This window comes from Apostichopus japonicus, chromosome 5 (genome assembly GCF_037975245.1).
Source record: "Apostichopus japonicus isolate 1M-3 chromosome 5, ASM3797524v1, whole genome shotgun sequence".
Taxonomy (NCBI): domain Eukaryota; kingdom Metazoa; phylum Echinodermata; class Holothuroidea; order Aspidochirotida; family Stichopodidae; genus Apostichopus; species Apostichopus japonicus.
The window spans coordinates 13,973,544-13,991,238 of record NC_092565.1 but is presented as its reverse complement, the minus strand read 5'-3'; the positions used below and the strand labels follow the sequence as shown (position 1 = coordinate 13,991,238).

Below are 17,695 nucleotides of genomic sequence, written 5' to 3'. Positions count from 1 at the left end.
CATCTTGATGAAGGTTTAACTAATATATTATGCTATTTTTGTGCTACAAATTACTGTCAGTTGTTACGTGACAATATAGCCAGGATGAAATCACGGGAGAGTTTTCTTAGAAAGTATCATGTGTAGCTTTATGTTCCCCTTCTCGGCCTTTTGGCTAAGATCATGTGTAGTATCTGTTCCCTTTCGAGGGAATGGTGATGCACACCCGACGATGATCTCACAGTCACGGTCCCGATGCAAGGGGACTGCGGTTGAGAGAGGATCAGTCGTTCGGTAGTTTGGTTTTCGTACAGGTTTTTCTTCTTCTTTTGGCTAAGATCATGTGTAGTATCTGTTCCCTTTCGAGGGAATGGTGATGCACACCCGACGATGATCACACAGTCACACCCCGATGCAAGGGACTGGGGTTGAGAGCGGATCAATCGTTCGGTAGTTTGGTTTTCGTGCCCAGGTTCTTTCCTGGGCGACTTTTTCTTAAAAAGTATCTTTTATCGGGATGATTTTCCCTACTTTTCTACTTCCATTTCATTTATCGGTGATGTCACCATTGCATTTCATAGGCTAATGGGCTTGGAACGCGAAACGTTCGTCTACAACGGCGTCAATTGTAGCACAACCTTGTAAAATTCGTTAACAACGTTCTGATTTGTAGCAACGGCGTGAATATAATCAGTGGCTCAAACTTTTTCTATTGGGGACCTTCGAAAACTTGTCGCGTTCCATAGGTGAGGGGCAGTGTAGGGGTTTGGACTAGAGCAGGGGTTCCCCGGGGATGCATGAACCCCCAGGGGTGCGTGAGACGTTTCTGGAAGTCAAAACCAGAGTACATTTAGTTGAACTAAAATCTGATATATCATATAATTTAGTAATGTATAAAAGTCGTATACCTATCTACAAAGTCTTTTCGCGTTCCATACGCAAATGTTGCCATGGTAGTATTCTACCGTGCATGTGATAAAAAACAGGAGCATCCGCCTCATCGTGTGTGATGGGTGATCGATGCATGATACAATTCGTGATCTGATCTTGAAGTTTTCAAATAAATATTTGTTCATCTCTTGTTTTTCCCCATTACAATATTAAGCTATGAACATGATCTTTACGAAGCACTTTTATGCGTATTATAGTATAATAATGACTTAGATCATGTCTCGGAAGTTGGGGGGGGGGGGGGGTTCGTGGACAGCTCTGGCATCCACGTAACAGGGGGTTTTGTTGGGGGGGGGGGTAAAGTTAGGGAAACACTGGGCTAGAGGAACCAGTTTAAGACCAACTACGCTCCTGTTTACTATAGTAATGTTTCCAAATCAGTCTTTAATGTAGGCAAACATTTGCCAATATAAAGTTTGAAATGCTCAACTTTCAACAACAAAAAACTCCCATCTCTCAGTATGTGATAAAAGTGGTCAGATGCTGAGGGCTAATTCCATCCGTTAATTGGTCCTTTGAGTGCGCGATTAAACGCTTACCTCATTATTTTCTGAATACTCATCGAAAGGAAAAAGAAGCGATATGAGCTGGTGTAAATCCATGATCATCATACGAATAGGGGGATTCAAATGAACTTCTGTATGTTTCCGTCTAAACTCACATAAAGTGCTTTGTTCCACACGAACAATATGAACTATATACGTAGGTCCCCATAATAAGTAAATGCCCAATTGATTTACACACTAAATTGATCAACTTTCGAAGGTTGCTATAACATACGTGAACGTTTTCGACTAACAAGTCTCACCTATAATAATATGATAGATGGTGGATTGGATTATGGTGGGGTACTAACAAATTTACCAATGCCATGACCTTTAAATTTTGAACTAGAAGAGATGAAAGTGTAGCACATAGAGGTTCTCAACCCATGCTGTGTATGTCTAAAACGCTTGAAATCACCTTCAATCCTCCTGAATTTTAGTCCATATATGTATCTTCCTAATCAATATTCAAGCATCGACATCAATGATGACAACTGAAAATATGCTAAATTCGTGACGTCACTTAGAAGGTTCAAGTTAGGGGCTTCCTCCGACAGTGCATGGTTAACTTGGTATGCAGATGAAAACTACTGTAATTGGTGATATAACCGATACTTTGAATTGCGGAATTCACAATAACGCTGACTACCGTGACGTTTTGGTTCATCCGAATGATAACAAAATTTTATTACTATGTTTTTTTTTCTTCATATTTCACGAAAGTAAAGCATATTTTATTCGAAATAAACTCACGATACACATTTTAAAGAAATATAGAGAAAGTTTAATTACTCGCTTCTTACAAGTCCCTGAACAGAATATTCATACTATTATATACAATGTTTCGGTGTATGTACACTGTAATGTCAATATCGTTAATTAGAGTATAAACAAGTATCCACTTCGGTTAGGCCATTTTTTGGGGCCAAAATACCAATCCCGCGAGATTGCTGATACTGTGAAATTAACTCACTGACAACTTTACCAAGTTTCATCTTCACCCCAACCGGCATCCATCCCCCATTCACAAACAAAACATAAACAATTACTAGGAGTACAAATGTAATTCTTCTACGAACCTAAATTTAATGACAATTTTAAAACCACTTTATTCTAATATTTTGAAAAGAATACCTGTTTCGCGAGATTGCTGATACTGTGACCACTTCACTAAGTTTCAACCTTAACCCAAACCCCAGCCCCACCCTCCTATCTCGGGTATCTATGTAATTCTGACCAGAAATTGAAAAAAAAACCTCTTAAATTGAATAATATGTATGTCCTCAATTCACTGCTACCAGTGGTCATTTCCAACCGTTACCCCACATCACCCACCTCCATACAGAAACGAGAAAGTAAACGTCAGAGTAAGACGAGGGAATCCACCCCCCCCCACCCAATACTTGAACAACGTTTACATTTGTTGAAGTTAATCTCGTGCTGCAGTTTCTAAAAGCCCGACTAACGCAGAGATATGAGTCATCAATCAAATGCTGACATCAATTTAATTCTTGTACTACAGTTTAGGAAACGTTAAAGTTATTACTTTTGTTTCTGTAAATATATATTATTATAGACATGCTAGACATAATTACTGATGTCTGTAAAAGTATTGTTTCCTTCCGAGGCACTTGTTTCGCCTTCCGAGTTTGGACTGGACTTTCCGCTAAACTGATAAATTTCACCATCATTCTCTCTCTGCCTACCGCCTCCATTGCCACTGTCATGATTGCCACTCTCCCGTTGAACTAGAAGCAATAGTTTGTTGCCATCGAGATCTGTAGTCTGCCATCGTTTGGCACTAATTGGACTACATACACGTGGTAGTAAAGGTACCAACTGGCCTATGTCTTGGACCTTGAATTGTAATATGGCGGCATCGAGTGGCGTAGGAACAAAACCTACCGGAAGTCTCTTCAACGCAAGTTGAACTTCAAGATTCAGCTTCCGGCAACAAAATACGAGAAAGTAACAAAAATCTTCTTTCTGAAACTGAACATCTCTTGATAAAATTTTAGAATACAACGAAACAGTGTCATCCCAGTTTTCAAATGATACAAATATCATAAACCTGAGCCTATCCTTGCCAAGAATCTGTCGGACCGCCCAAAGTGGCATGCCGTCTGCGTGAGAGTAGAAATCTTGATTGTTGGTTGGGTATGGCACTACATTCCCGCCGACAAGATCTTTGTGGTGTAGTTGCCATGGTGCCTCTTTAAGGTATTTTCGAGCGTTAAGGATTCTTTCAATTCCCTGTTCCTCTTGGAGGAATACCATGATGGCTAGAGAGGGTATGGCCATAACATCCGGCTCTTTGTTATCGAAGACGACTCGTTCGCTGCGATCGACGTAGTTAAAAAGCTTTAATTTTGGCGCCACAGAATGGGTCAAAGGTCGCAAGAGACATTTTAGTTTCTTTGATTGCTTTGGATCGGATATAAAATGAAGGGTCAGTCGGTAGGGATCTTTCACTTCCGGTCTCTCGGCTGTTTCGGCATCATCTGCGAATAAAATGAAAACAAAACAATAATGTCAGAGCACGGATTTGACAAGCCTTGTAAGACTTGCATAATCTTGAGCTATTCTTTCGTCGTCCTTTATTGCGTTGTATTGGCAAGTGTTCACAACAAGCCTCACACTCTCATCTAATATTACGTATAATTCAACGCAAGCATCAATACAGACAGGCTTTATTACAAAATATAAGTGAAGCAAATATTTATTTTCTTACAATAAAAATTTTAAAAAGTCCAAAATTTGGAACTAAATCAGTGATTTCAGTTCCGTGCGGTTTTTCCGCTCATTCAACGTTTATGGAGGGGTTTACTGCCTACTTATTCTACATAGTTTATCAATAAGTTTTATATCATGTTAAGTTGATGTAAAATTTTGTTTATCCATTGATTCAACAGCAGTCAGTCACTCCATGTGGAGATTTGATACAAAATTATCTCGCAATATTTGCAACTGTAAAAAGAAGAAGCAAGAAACATTGGAATAGCCCAGCAGAATCTCCGCGATAAACCACCGCATATCGCACCGCGAATAAACCTTACACGGGGCTAATTTCTCCGATTTAGTGGGTGGGTGTGTTTTGGGTGATGATCGAATTGATATCGGCCAGGGGCGGCGGACCTCCAGGACAGTAGCCCCCCTAGTAATAAAAATCATCGATTCGCCTCTGTTTCTTACAAAAGGTTCAGGCCCTTACCTAACTCAGCGAGGGAAAAAAAAATGATTTTCCCTTCCCCCGGCTTTTTATGTCCTGCGCACGCTACTGACTACTGATAACATTATATACACAGAATTGACACGAGGTCACCTTCACTGCCGAACTTGATCTTGTAGCACAATTTTACATGACACAATATTCGTTTAAATGTACAAAACTATATAGGATGCCAGGCGGTACAAAATAAACATCTACCCAAATCTTGTTTTGCCCCCAGCTTCGAACTATGTTGCGAACATTTTCATAAATCACCTGCACAAAATGACAGGTGGTGCTACAAAATGTACCCAGTAGATATCATACGTTCACCTTTGGCCCGATGGAACGCCAAATATCTATAGTTTATCTCATTTTCTTACGACGTGTAAGTTAAAATATATAGGTTTACACCTCTCCAGTTGTTTACGATGCTAACAAATAATCACATATATGTGTAGGCTACTAAGAATATATTAGTCTATAGTACAGGCCATTCTCAGACTTTGCCGGGGTGTTAACGTATATTAATAGATGAAACGAAGAGAGAAATATCATCGACCCACTGAGAAAGGTCGAATTCATGTAAATACATAATGAAATATTCATGTATACTATCAGGGCGACTATTGCTCACATTTTACACCTCCCACTCGCTATATTTATTGCCGCATTCATCTCTTCAGCATCGCATTAGACTGGCTTCAATCGAATCAATGACGTCTTGTGTAAAGGGTGGGAGTGAGGGTGGGGTGGACTAGAGGGAGGTCGATGAGAGTGACCCTGCCCACATCACCTTCAGGCTGAGCTATGATGTTACAATGGATTCGAATTACCTTCGGGCTGCATTGTAAGGTTACAATATGCTGGTATTTTGGTAACATGGGGGGGGGGGGGGGGAGTGCAGAACATCATACCAGGGAGTATAGATGTGCAGTAAATAAACTTTCACCTCCACTTAATGATTCAGGTCACATGCATTTACAGTCAGAAGTAATAAACCTTCAAGGTATTCGGTAAAAGGAGCTAAAATTATACTATTCTCGAAATCAATTGATTATTGTCCCTTGTGACCAAATTCGGATTCCATATAAGTAAGCCTAAGAAAAAACAGTGTGAGTGTTAGGGGAGGGGACGGGAGGGGTCGGGAGGGGGTACGGATACCAATGATCTGTAGACGGGCTGGCGGAATCCAATTGTTGTCAACTGACTCATACAATCTTCCCAAAAATAGAAGAGGGAAGCGACAAGAAGCAAGTATGACATTTTCTTGAAATAAAAGCGAATGTTTGAAACTATTAAATGTCGACTTCCCCCAAAATAAAGTTTGACAAAAGTGTTGTCTTTCTTTTTCTTAGTTTTTCCTACTTTGAAATCATTTTTCTTTTAATGATGTTTTATGTAGTATGTCATCGTTTGTTTGCTTACATTGTTATAAATTATACGACTTGGACGCTTCTTCTCTTCAAATACAAACAACAAATGAACGAATCAACGAATCAAAGTATAACAAACTGCAACAAAGAATGATATCAATATATAGACGGATGATAACTATATTATCGTTGAAAACAAACAAGATATACCGGTCACATCTTTGGTGGCAATTCCAAAGTAGCCAACTGACATGCCGTAATATTGCAACGGTTGTTTAATTTGTGTAAATTTTTTCATCTCCGACATCTTTGACGTTACCAACATGATTTATACTAAACAAATTTAGGTCATTATTTACAGCTGTTGGTTCATTAAGTCAGGGCGGGGCTGGGATGGTAGCCTATAATGAAAGAGGTTGCATATTAATCTTGATATTTTAGCATATGCAGTTTATACATTGATGATGACGTTGGCTTGATGTTCGGTTGCCATGACTATAATCTGCAAGCGTTGATAACAACATTACAAGATCACGTTTTCGCTGATGGAGAATACGCCGACTTTACGAGTTCTCTTCGTACCTATTAAAGATGAGAAGTTGCCGGTGTTCTTGCGATTGTCGCTCACTCCAGGGGTGGTGGTAGTGGTGGGGGGGGGGGGACTGAGAAATATACCGCTACCCGGCTTCGTGAGCCACCCGCGTCGCTGCGGACTTGAAACAATCGGAGCATTTGGCGCATCTGACATATTTGGACCTTTTATCGACCAAGATGAAATCAGCGCCTTTAGTCACTTATCGGCGCCTTTAACTCCTGAACGAACATATTAGGTGGAAAGAGAAAAGGGGCATTTGCCGGTGGCGTACTGCAGTACCAAATGGTTATATCCAGATCACTATATACAGTGTAGATGGGAAGTACTGAGGTGGGGAGACAGGTAAGCGAATAAAGCGAAGTAAATTATCGGTTCCGATAGACCAATCGGACGTTGGCCTGCCCTTTGCAAATAGCCGTAACACAGTGAGAGGGGAAAGTCGCCGGAAGGAATTGATAAATGTGATACTTGTTTATACTTCAAATGAACGAACTAAATTCGCGCCCTTAAAGTCCATATACGAGATATCTCTTGGAGGTTGCCCGGATGTAAACACTTCAAGACATGGGGTGACATCTATGCAACGTAGCATAGGCCTAGTGTTGTTGTTATTGATATTAACGTAAATAACAAAGGATGGCCAGGTCCCGTTATATGAAAAGAAGCAGTATGGGGGGCCTACAACAAAACATTTCGCGAACCTGTTTAGCTCTTGCATTCATTTTCCTCTGTTACACCTTCAATTAAATAATCAATAACATACAAGACACCTCAAGGATTTTATGGATGGCAAGAATCTATAAAGAGTGAACATGTTCATTAATACTTAATGAAAGACTTCATTGTGAGCAGAATATTACCTTTAAAAAAGTTGTATAGGTCCGTCATTAGCTCCCTTTGTCAGTTTGTTGTTTAGACTTTGAACAATCTCTTTCCGCGAGTTTAGCAAAACGTACACTAATAATTTCAGTGCACCCTCTCGCACCCTTACCCCCGCCCCACTACCGGCTAACTCTGTTCCCCCTCCGTCACAAAGGAAGAGGGAAAAATTGCCAGTATAAAGAACAGTGAAAATTTTTAAGGTCGTGAAAAGACTTGGAATTGACTTGGCAGTATCACGGCTTGTGTGATTAAAACATCAAAAACCATGTGTACGTTGGACACTAGCACTATCCTTCACTGCACGTGAGCAGGAAAAGTAATACGGGATTCAAAGTATATGCTATATCCGCGCAGGAATTAGGGGTGACAATTTTCCATTTTCTAGTTTTCTTCCTAAACGTGTCACATTGTATAAGACACGATGAACTGAAGAGAAGGCCGCAATGATTACCACAAATGTGTGCTATTTGATATCACCGTTGGCTGTAAATTGTCGCTCCGCCCCCCCCCCCCGGCGAATATGACAAACAATTAAATATAGACAACGCAATTACCTTAATATTTTAATAATTAGCTACGAGAGAATATTTGTGCCGTTGGTCCGTTCAAGTAAATGGGAAGGGATGCAGGTAGCACTCATGTGAACATATCATTATCCAATTTGCATGTCTGAAAAAATATGCTTTACCTCTACCTAGCCCCTTCTCCCACCCACACCCCTCCCCTCGCCCCCTCAGTTCTCGGGTCGAGGAAACTATATAGCTATACCTTCGTTGATCAGGTATACTTTTGGCAACCCATTTAGCATGGCAAATGTCATATACATCTGAATGCATATCAAATCATGTGTCTAGAGACATCGATTTTGGTAGGTACTCTTCCCACTTGAAGTTTTTTATATAATCAAATCCATTATAGAGAGATACACTAAACAACAATCGAGTAAGTAAAGTACGTTGTGTACTTCAAGTGTCAACGAACCGATTGCAGATTGTGGTTTATAATCAATGCTAACGCTTTTACTTGGTGACGAAATCGATAGGCAGTAAAATTCCGTTATACGAAAATGAAGGGAACGTTAACCGTTATGTGCAAATGGATAATCCTATAACGATACAGACGCCATGACACATAAACAACCAGAGGGGTGCATAGGGATGCACTGTATGGGTGCGGATTGTTAAATGAAAGGGTTTTTATTTTGCTTAATAAAGCTTAATGGACACCTCGTACATTATCTGACGGGCCTATCAGTTATACATAGATCAATATTCCTATTTATTTAATTCGGAGAAGTGCACAGGAGAAATGATCATCCAGTTACAAGTTAACATAACAACTTTAAAACGTTAATTGCATACGGAGAAAACTACTGCACTGATTCACTCTCTCTGTATGTCCCTTCATTCACTAGCAAGCGAGAATTGATCCTACCAGCAGATGCTTGTCTGCCGGGATTCACGGTTTTACAACTGGACTAGCGTCTCAAATAATAAGATCTGCTCAAATAATAGGCCAAAATTAGACAAAACACTAAATCAATGTTTATCATGCTGTGACAATTGTACTGAGACCTTTACAAACTACAAATTCCACTATTCATGAATACAATTCGACACAAAGGGGGATTTATGCCTCCATTCTCCAGCAGAAACACATTGTCATAGCATATTATATTGTGTGAGAAGAGCTCAGCAAGCATCAACATACTCTTTCTTTTAAACTGACCACGTAGAACTCTCCTTTCTCAGCAGTGAAATATATAATTCTTGCCCAATTCTATTAAAAATGTTGCAAATAAATGTTTTGAATTCAATTTATGTTTGTTTGTCAAATTCGCATTGAACGATGCAACTAACAAGTGCACAAGTTGCAGTTTAGAAAGGCGACAATCCTCTCACAATATTTCCTAATGGTATACCACCTGCAGTTAACAGGTACTGATCCCAAGAAAAGGTCAGTTGGTCACATAGTCAACTCAAACTGGTGACAGAAGGAGATTAAAATTTGGTATAATATATTGGTGCCATACTTGAATATTAAAGGATAGATAAGGAATATGGAAAGAGTAACGGGAACAGGTAGGAGCCAAATTTTGCACCCCCCCCCCACAACCCACTTCGACTTATTTAGGTAACGGGTCATGAACATTTGAGGAACGACTAGAGACAGATCTGGGATTTCAATAAGGGATGGGGTGTGGTTTTAGGGACGTTGTAACCGACTCACTCTTCCCCCTCCTCCCCTCACCGAGATTAAAAATTAAAGTTAAGACTTAATGCAAATGGTGTAATATATGGCATATTTTTAGACTAGATATGAGGTTTATGATTACGTCTTAACGCAAGATGTTAGTGTGAGTGTGAGAGGTTGTAAATGAGGTATGCTCCCCCAAACCCCTGTTTCCTTACGGCGTATTGGGCCCGGGTTGTCTAATTCTTCCACGACTGAATATTTTTCCACCGTATGATGATGGAGGTGGGGGAGCTCCCCTCCCCCGAGGTGGGGGTGATCTCCCCTCCCCCTTTGCGTGCGCCACTGCATGGAAACTGATAGGATAGGATATATATTTTACTCCATCAAAACGCGCTCAAGGCATAATCCCAAATTTAACACAAACCGAAAGCAAACCGAAATTTTAATAGCGCATTAATATTAAAACACAATTATTTGTGTGTCCTCAGCTACGAAATTATCTGCAGAAATAGACACGCAAATCAGCATTTTTGTTTGAGCGGTACATTTTATAGACCAGACTGCATGTGACGCTGATTCCATCTGGCTGTAAAGAAACTCCTTTTATGTATTGTACAGATGTAAATCTATGTAATTGAATCTCGATAATCTTATAATATTAATGCCGATGATAGCTCGGGCAATCAATTGACTCTGTATATAGGGATACATTTGTTGAATATGCTTTATTCACCCCCCCCCCCCCAAAAAAAAATCCAAACTTTAGTGAAGACAGTTATTCCAAGTTTTGGAATAATCATTTAACATGATATTCATATTTTGTGATATCTTTGTTTCACAAATGACCAAGACACTGGTCTTACCTGAATGTTTAGCCACGTTTCTTTTATTTCATTTTACTCATAGTCCCTGTAAACTGATTCAATTTCGGTTATTCAATTGATGACACTCTTTATATATGCATGTTTAGCATACAGTTCATCCCGAGGCCTGGGGTGTAAGTTGGGTTGCCCAAGATTATTCCCAGCACAGTTGTTCTATGTCATGAACACCACCACGCTCATAGACGTGATCTCGAAATTATTTTTAAGGTGCGATGATTTGTAAATGAGTGTTATAAGTTCATGGTTTACTCATAATCTTGTTTGATGGTATATTTACAAAATCCAACGCTAGAGAAAATCAATTTTCTTTTTTAAATTTTTCAACGAATAATATTTTTTACAGCAGTTATGCCAAAATTGCAATAATAAAGTTCATGAACATGTCTGCAGGCACACTGATTTGCAATGTAAGTATTAGCTGCCTAAGAACATATAGTGATTTACAACGCTTAACAATTAATTTAACTAAGTCAATGCATGTTGACGTTATTTTCAGAGTGTTCGATGTTTGTCAGGTTATTATGGGACCTTAACTGAAACTAGGTTAAGACACTGTGGTTAGCCTGAGAAATCATATATATTTTGGCTCATCAACGCAAAAACTGTCATTCCTACATTAATGAAAACTAAAGGTAAATCGGTCATTGGTTATAAGTTTGTAAATATCGTGCAATTTCGTAGACAAATAAGCAAGACTTACCATCGTAGTTGCTCTCTTTGAGCAGGGTAACACGAGATATCATTTGTAACGCTGGATGTGCCCCCGTACAGGCCCACGAAGATCTCCGCTGCCTCACTCGAGGGGGCTGCTTAGCCACCACAGGTTCTGCGACATCATCGCAGACGATGGCCCCGTCACGTCCCGTTTGAAAATCTCTGAAAGCAGACTGTCTTGGACTAGAAAACGCAGCGCCCATCTTGGGCTCAGATTTCCTTTTCGTTATCATTTTCGGTTGGAAACCAGGAAGCGGACCATTCCCGACGGAGAGACGTCTTGTTCTTTGGATTGATATATCATTGTCAGCTTTTTGAGATGACGAGACATCATTCTCATCATGTTCATCAATGTTGTCTTGTGATGAAGCTAGATTGATTATTTTCTGGTGTAAGATTTCTCTGGCAAACAAAGGGTCCGCCACTGCAGTAGTATATTCTATGTTAGATAAGTTACTCACGTCAATTGAGAATCTCCTGGCAGGTCTTTGACGGGCATTGGATTTTATCATCCTTCCATCGGTATGCAAGCCATCGGCGCGGTGTAAATCATTTTCATATTTAGATTTCTTATCATCCCTTTGATCATTTTTGGTAAAATCGGACTCCTTCAGCCACTCCAATGTCTTTCCTTCAACTCTGTTTGTAAGTGACGAAGACAGACCAATATTGGATAAGGAAACCGAGCCAGCATTTCCAGCAACATCTTCTTCTTCTATGAGAGTTCTCTTCTTAAGAAGTGATAGAATTTGCTCCAAATGATCGACGGAGGAAGTTGCAATGGAATGTCTCCTAGTCGTGATACCTTTAGCAGTCTGTGGTTCTTTGGGTGTACAAGAAACCTTTCGATATTGCTTCATCCTTTCTTCATCTTCTCCGCTGGAGATTGAATCTTCTTCCTCCTCGTCAGACGACATCTCTGAGATTGAGAATGAGGATCTTCTCTTTGGCGTGGTGTTGTCCATTGTTCCTTTATGAAGACGAGTGTAATTAATTCTAATCGGATCAAACTTTGATACGCCGCGCTGCTTTGTGTCTGGGACTATGTCTTCCAACGGGCTGGATCTTTCTTCACCACTGTCCTCAGTAATCACGGGTATGACTGGTTTGAACAACGTGTTTCGTTGAGTAATATATGATAACTGTTGATGACTTTTGTTCAAGACATTTTCTTTCAGTTCATCACCTGAGCTGTCGGGGGCACTACACCCAGCATGCTGTCTTTCATGTGAATGCAGCGAATAACTTGAAATCGATGACACTTCCATAATTGGGGGTCTCTGGTAAAACTCCTCATTTAAGTCGTGTGGGTGCTGACCATGGTTACTGGAAAGAAAGTCTTGTCCATCATCTTCAACATCATCATCGAGAGTCATCAAAAAATCCTCATCCAAAATGATATCATTGTCATCTTCATATTCATATCGATAAAGTGGCCCACTCGAGTCTAATTCCTCTGTCCCTTGAAGTCCTATGGATGAACGTTTGTCTTGGACGTTGCAACTAACGTAATGTTGTTCTTCACTTGGCAGAGACGAAATGTTAACTTGAACGAGAGAACCGGTAGTTCCTTCCATCGAAACCCCGATTAAAGGATTAGCCATGTCATAACTACGGGCATTGTCTGACCAGAAAAGACGAGTCCAGTTGAATAGTCGGTACCACTAAGAAAACCAATTAGTAAATAATACCTGTCTAATACCACAAAGCGGCAACACAAGTAGACACATTCAAGTTCACAAACAAAACTTTAAAAATCGACCTCGCTCTTTATAATCCACTTCGTAGATGTCTAGGTGTCGGTCTGTAGAGGAGCACACTTGTTATACCAGTGATATCTTTCACACTGAGGACATACACGATGGATGAGCAACGTGACTTCTGATGAACCACACACCGGGGTTCAATAAAGTCGTTAGATGAGATCTTTTCATCCACATACGCGATCAATATATTACTCCACGTTTATGGGACCTCTGCTCTTGGGTTCCCTTGTGAGTATTTACGGGAGGGATTCAATACAAACTCAAAGAGTTTATATCGATTTGCTGATCTCGAAAGTTTATATATGTTGTTATACCTCGCAGTGGGAGATATGACAACCATTAAAAGTGGAAAATAATGGCACAGAATCATACTGTACAATTGTTATTCTGACATCCTTAGACGGGATGGCGGAGGTAAGGGGAGGGGTGGGGGAGGGGTGGGAGTGGGGACTAGACGATAGTGAGTAGTGATAAAACATTATGATACGAAGGCGTTAGCAAGGTTTGCTCGTTTTACATAACCGAACGGAATTTTTTAGAGGACATTGAAAGACTGAGAACTAAATACGGGGACGATTGTGACCATTCATCCATAGTACTCCGAAAGTTAAACATAAACTATGTACGTCCATGAACATTGCTAATAGGGAGGGGGGGGGGGATTTGTTGGCAGTCATTGAAGGAACGAGGGGCAGTGTACCCCGTTTGATTACTGTCATAATTAAGTATACAACACGATGAAATATGAACCATAAAAACAGGAAAATGTTCCTTTAGGATATGTTTTTTCCCTTCATTTGCACCCACAGGTAATGGTTACCTATGGAGTTTTGACATTTTGCCAAGGAGTAGACTTACTTTTCACTTAGAATACAAGTGAGGGGAGGGGGGGGGGGTGGCCGTGAAGGACCTCCCGCCTGCACCGTCAAATCCTGTGCATATGCCACCTAAACTGATTTAAAACAAGTTTATATGTAAACGTTCGAGAGAACAATAAAAAACAGGTCACTATAAACTAAATTCTCTCGGATAATAATCTAATTGTCAAAAAAAGAGTGAAAGAGGCAAATAACAAGAATAACAACTTAAGACAAAAAATCGATAAGCACAAAGGATGCTGTTTCCATGCAAAATAAATGATAAGAAGTTGAATGCTGTTATATATCAAAGTCACTACATATTTTCTTTTTGCCTTAACTATAACTGTGGTGTATGGGTATTGGAGGAGGGGGGGGGGGTTGGCTATATATACAGACTAATTGCTGTTTCGGTGATTGTTTGTTTTTGAGATATTCTTATAACAGACAGACACAGCATGATTAACCGCTCCCGCATCGTCTCAAAAGTCAGACTCGACATTTATGCTGATTAATATAGGCCTATACCGTAACGTTGTACTTTTTACGTGAGACGGCTCGCTGCTTGAATGCTTTCATGTTAACTGGTCAATAAGTAAGTATCGTCTACATGGGGTGTAGCCTTGTATCAGACATTTCATCGATATGTAACATTCTAATCCATAAAAGTAATTTCAAGCGCGAGGGTTCATTCTATATTTTGGAAGGACAATAGAAAAGGACAATGCGATGTACCCCCTGATGTGATCCTATAGGCGTTCTAAAGAGGACGTGCCTCATGGAAGATGGAATTTGTTATTGTAGCCTCGGTTTATAGTACACATAGTCGTGACCGATTGCCTGCCATCAGCACGTACAATTTACCAAACACATACAAAGATAATAAATACTACCTTACAACTATTAAACAGATCTAGTTATAGGCTTATGTATAGTTTTGCATTGGTTTGTAACTTTCGATATACCTCTGCCAAGTCATGTAATTTATTCACATATGTATGTGGATATAGTACCTCTGTATGACTAATTACATGTACCTACGTGGTTACCTTAAACATTTCATTACACTGAATGTATTAGATTTGCACAACGTATGTGCTTGAATACAGAACATTTTGCGTCCTGCATTTTTTTGGTATGTTCAGTATATTTGTTTTTTTTTTCACTTTTCATTTCAAAACATTATTTCATGTGGAATAATCATCCTTCCTCGCAGTTTACGGTTCCGGTGGATAAAACAGATGATATGACTCCTTGGTCGACTGAGTGGATAAAGGTGGTGACCATAAGAAAGCAATGGCGGCGAGAGCCAGGAATTATAGGCCCGGAGGAATGATGTCATATAGCTAGAACCCCTTCTTCAAATCTTCATTTCACCTGTAGTTATGTGATGAAATCATGAATAAATTATTGTTAATCCCATATTGCCCGGTCCCCCTTATTGACCCCTGGTCCGGTGGCTGTTTCCCCAGACCTCCCCACTCGCGTTAAGAAGCAATAAAACATACACATGTGAGATCGTGGGTTTCTGGTCGACTAGATTTTTTTCATCGAGGAGAAATCTACGTATTTCTCATCTTCCAAATTGTAGTTAGATATCCAAACGAGACACAATTGTAAATTGGATAGCCACCGGATGTGAGTTGCAAGTTATAAACCAATATCGGCTCCCCCCTTCTCATGAACACGTGGCTGCTTATATCATCGTAATGTATTCCATATCTTAACTCCCACAGTTCACCATCTATAAATAGAAACCATGACTGGTTTCGAGAGATTAATGCCTCTTCGCTTGAAATCAGCATTCCATGAAACAATAATATTTCCTCTTCTTTCGTTTTCTTGTCAACTTTCACCTTAAATATGTAATAAATCAAACAGTTCATCCAGGAATAAGATTATTTGCTCAAGTATCTGATATCCAAGTAACTATAAGAGGAAAAGCTGACTGGCTATTGCAACGCAACCTAACCCCAACCAGCCCCCCCCCCTTACACCCACCCTCAAACCGACTCTTTGATCTCAAAGTTTATACGTCAAATGGTACAGTCTGAGGCATATTTAGAATATAAATGTCTGTAATTAGGTATATAAACGCAAGGTTGTGCTGATATATAGACACTCTTGAATTGTAGAAAAGAAATCTCCGACTGAACGTATTTCCCGTTCGGGTGAGTGTCGGGGGGGGGGGGGTTGGGGATGGGAGGTCTGGCCACGCCCCCCACCCGCAAATGAGCTTGGTGCCATTGATCTCGAGGCCGTTACCCGTTTGCCTCACCTGCCTATTGAATAATTGCGCACCGGGTACAAATTCATCAGGAGAATTTGTTGAGATGTGGAACCAATTATAGACAAATACAAACTGGATTTAAACGAAGTTTATGGTTTCATATACAGAAGGCTCATATCAGTCCCAAAATACATTAGTTACAAGAAAATGTCTTCACGATTTGTCTGACATTTAGTTTACTGATTTTTCAACATAATCACTACATTTTATCAAACCATAGTTTAGCTTTTCTAGATGGTTTGACGGGAAGAAAATAACAACTATGAAGTGCTATAATGTAATAACAGGGACAACATAACGTAAACAACACGCATAGAAGTTTATTTTTGTGAAAGCGCATGAACATCATCACCGGTACGAGAAAAGTTGTCGCTTTCTATTTAAAGTATCGATAGTAGGCGGTGTGCATGGGAGGGGGGAGGGACTTATGAGTTTTCATAGAAAAAGCATATGATTGATAAGCGACATTCGTCTGGTGTGGCACGAGAAATAAAAATCAATGATTTACAGTACTGTCTGCAAATATATCCGTTAGCAGCTTAACGACATAAACAGATCCATCATCCTGTTTGATTACATTAAGGTTATTAACGGTCTGCAAGAACTTATGGCAACTTTCAATAAAGTTAGGTAGGTGTCAATTTCAGGACAATAGAGATATTCTCTTATTCGACTAAAAATGGAGCGAGTTGCGTAGTCCAGGGCTGCTGGATATTATAATCGTGACGAAAGATGAGATGGTGAGATGATACACCCTATGGAGTCATTAATTTTCAATAACAACAGTAGATCCATGGGCGGTAGCCCCGGGGTGGGGGAGTGAGCATACAGGGTGAAGGAAAGCACATGGGACATACCTCACCTTTGCGAGAAAAAAAAAATGAAAACGTCCAGACCCCCTACATATTTTGTTAAGTAAAATGTAACTTAAGTAAAATGCTGTTCACATTAGTAGGGATTCCATTTTACTTAGGTAAAATTGGACAGTATTGGCCTCTATTTACAATTCGACTTAAGTGAAATTGAATTGAATTACACTTAAGTTGAATGTATTTCACTTGAGAGTAAAATTAGGGGGTAAATTCTAAAACGGCTTCAATGGCAAGTCGTTCTACATTAACCTTCCCAATTCTACTCAAGTGAAATATAATTTGAAAGTAATGACGCATTTGACGCCTCAGACGAATCCAATACATTTAGCAACCAAGAGGAAATCAACGCATTCGGCATGCACCTCAATCTGAAGGCGGTTTGGGTGCCACGTGTCCAGCGATGTGCCGGTATTTCGGTTGGCATATTATGTGGGCCAGCTAAGGCTTATAGATTTAATTGCAAATAGGCACAGTCGAGGACTACCAACGAGACCCGCAGTTTACTGACTTGAGTGAAAAAGTGCCTCATTCTAATGGAGGAGGAGGGGGGGGGGAGGGACGAGAATCAAGTGGGCAACTA

The 17,695-nt window shown here is 40.0% G+C and overlaps 1 protein-coding gene and 1 pseudogene across 1 annotated transcript; one reads left to right on the top strand and one right to left on the bottom strand.

Annotated features, from left to right (window-relative positions):
- The first annotated feature begins 134 nt into the window (after positions 1-134).
- Positions 135-210, top strand: LOC139968266 (U2 spliceosomal RNA; annotated as a pseudogene).
- Positions 211-2,072: 1,862 nt separating this feature from the next.
- Positions 2,073-13,348, bottom strand: LOC139967743 (uncharacterized). The gene is made up of 2 exons (XM_071971793.1): positions 11,317-13,348; positions 2,073-3,976 (listed from the first exon to the last, which is right to left on the bottom strand). Exons 1-2 carry the CDS (start codon positions 12,932-12,934, stop codon positions 3,057-3,059), a joined length of 2,538 nt encoding a protein of 845 aa, XP_071827894.1. The 5' UTR covers positions 12,935-13,348; the 3' UTR covers positions 2,073-3,056.
- Between the last annotated feature and the right edge of the window lie 4,347 nt (positions 13,349-17,695).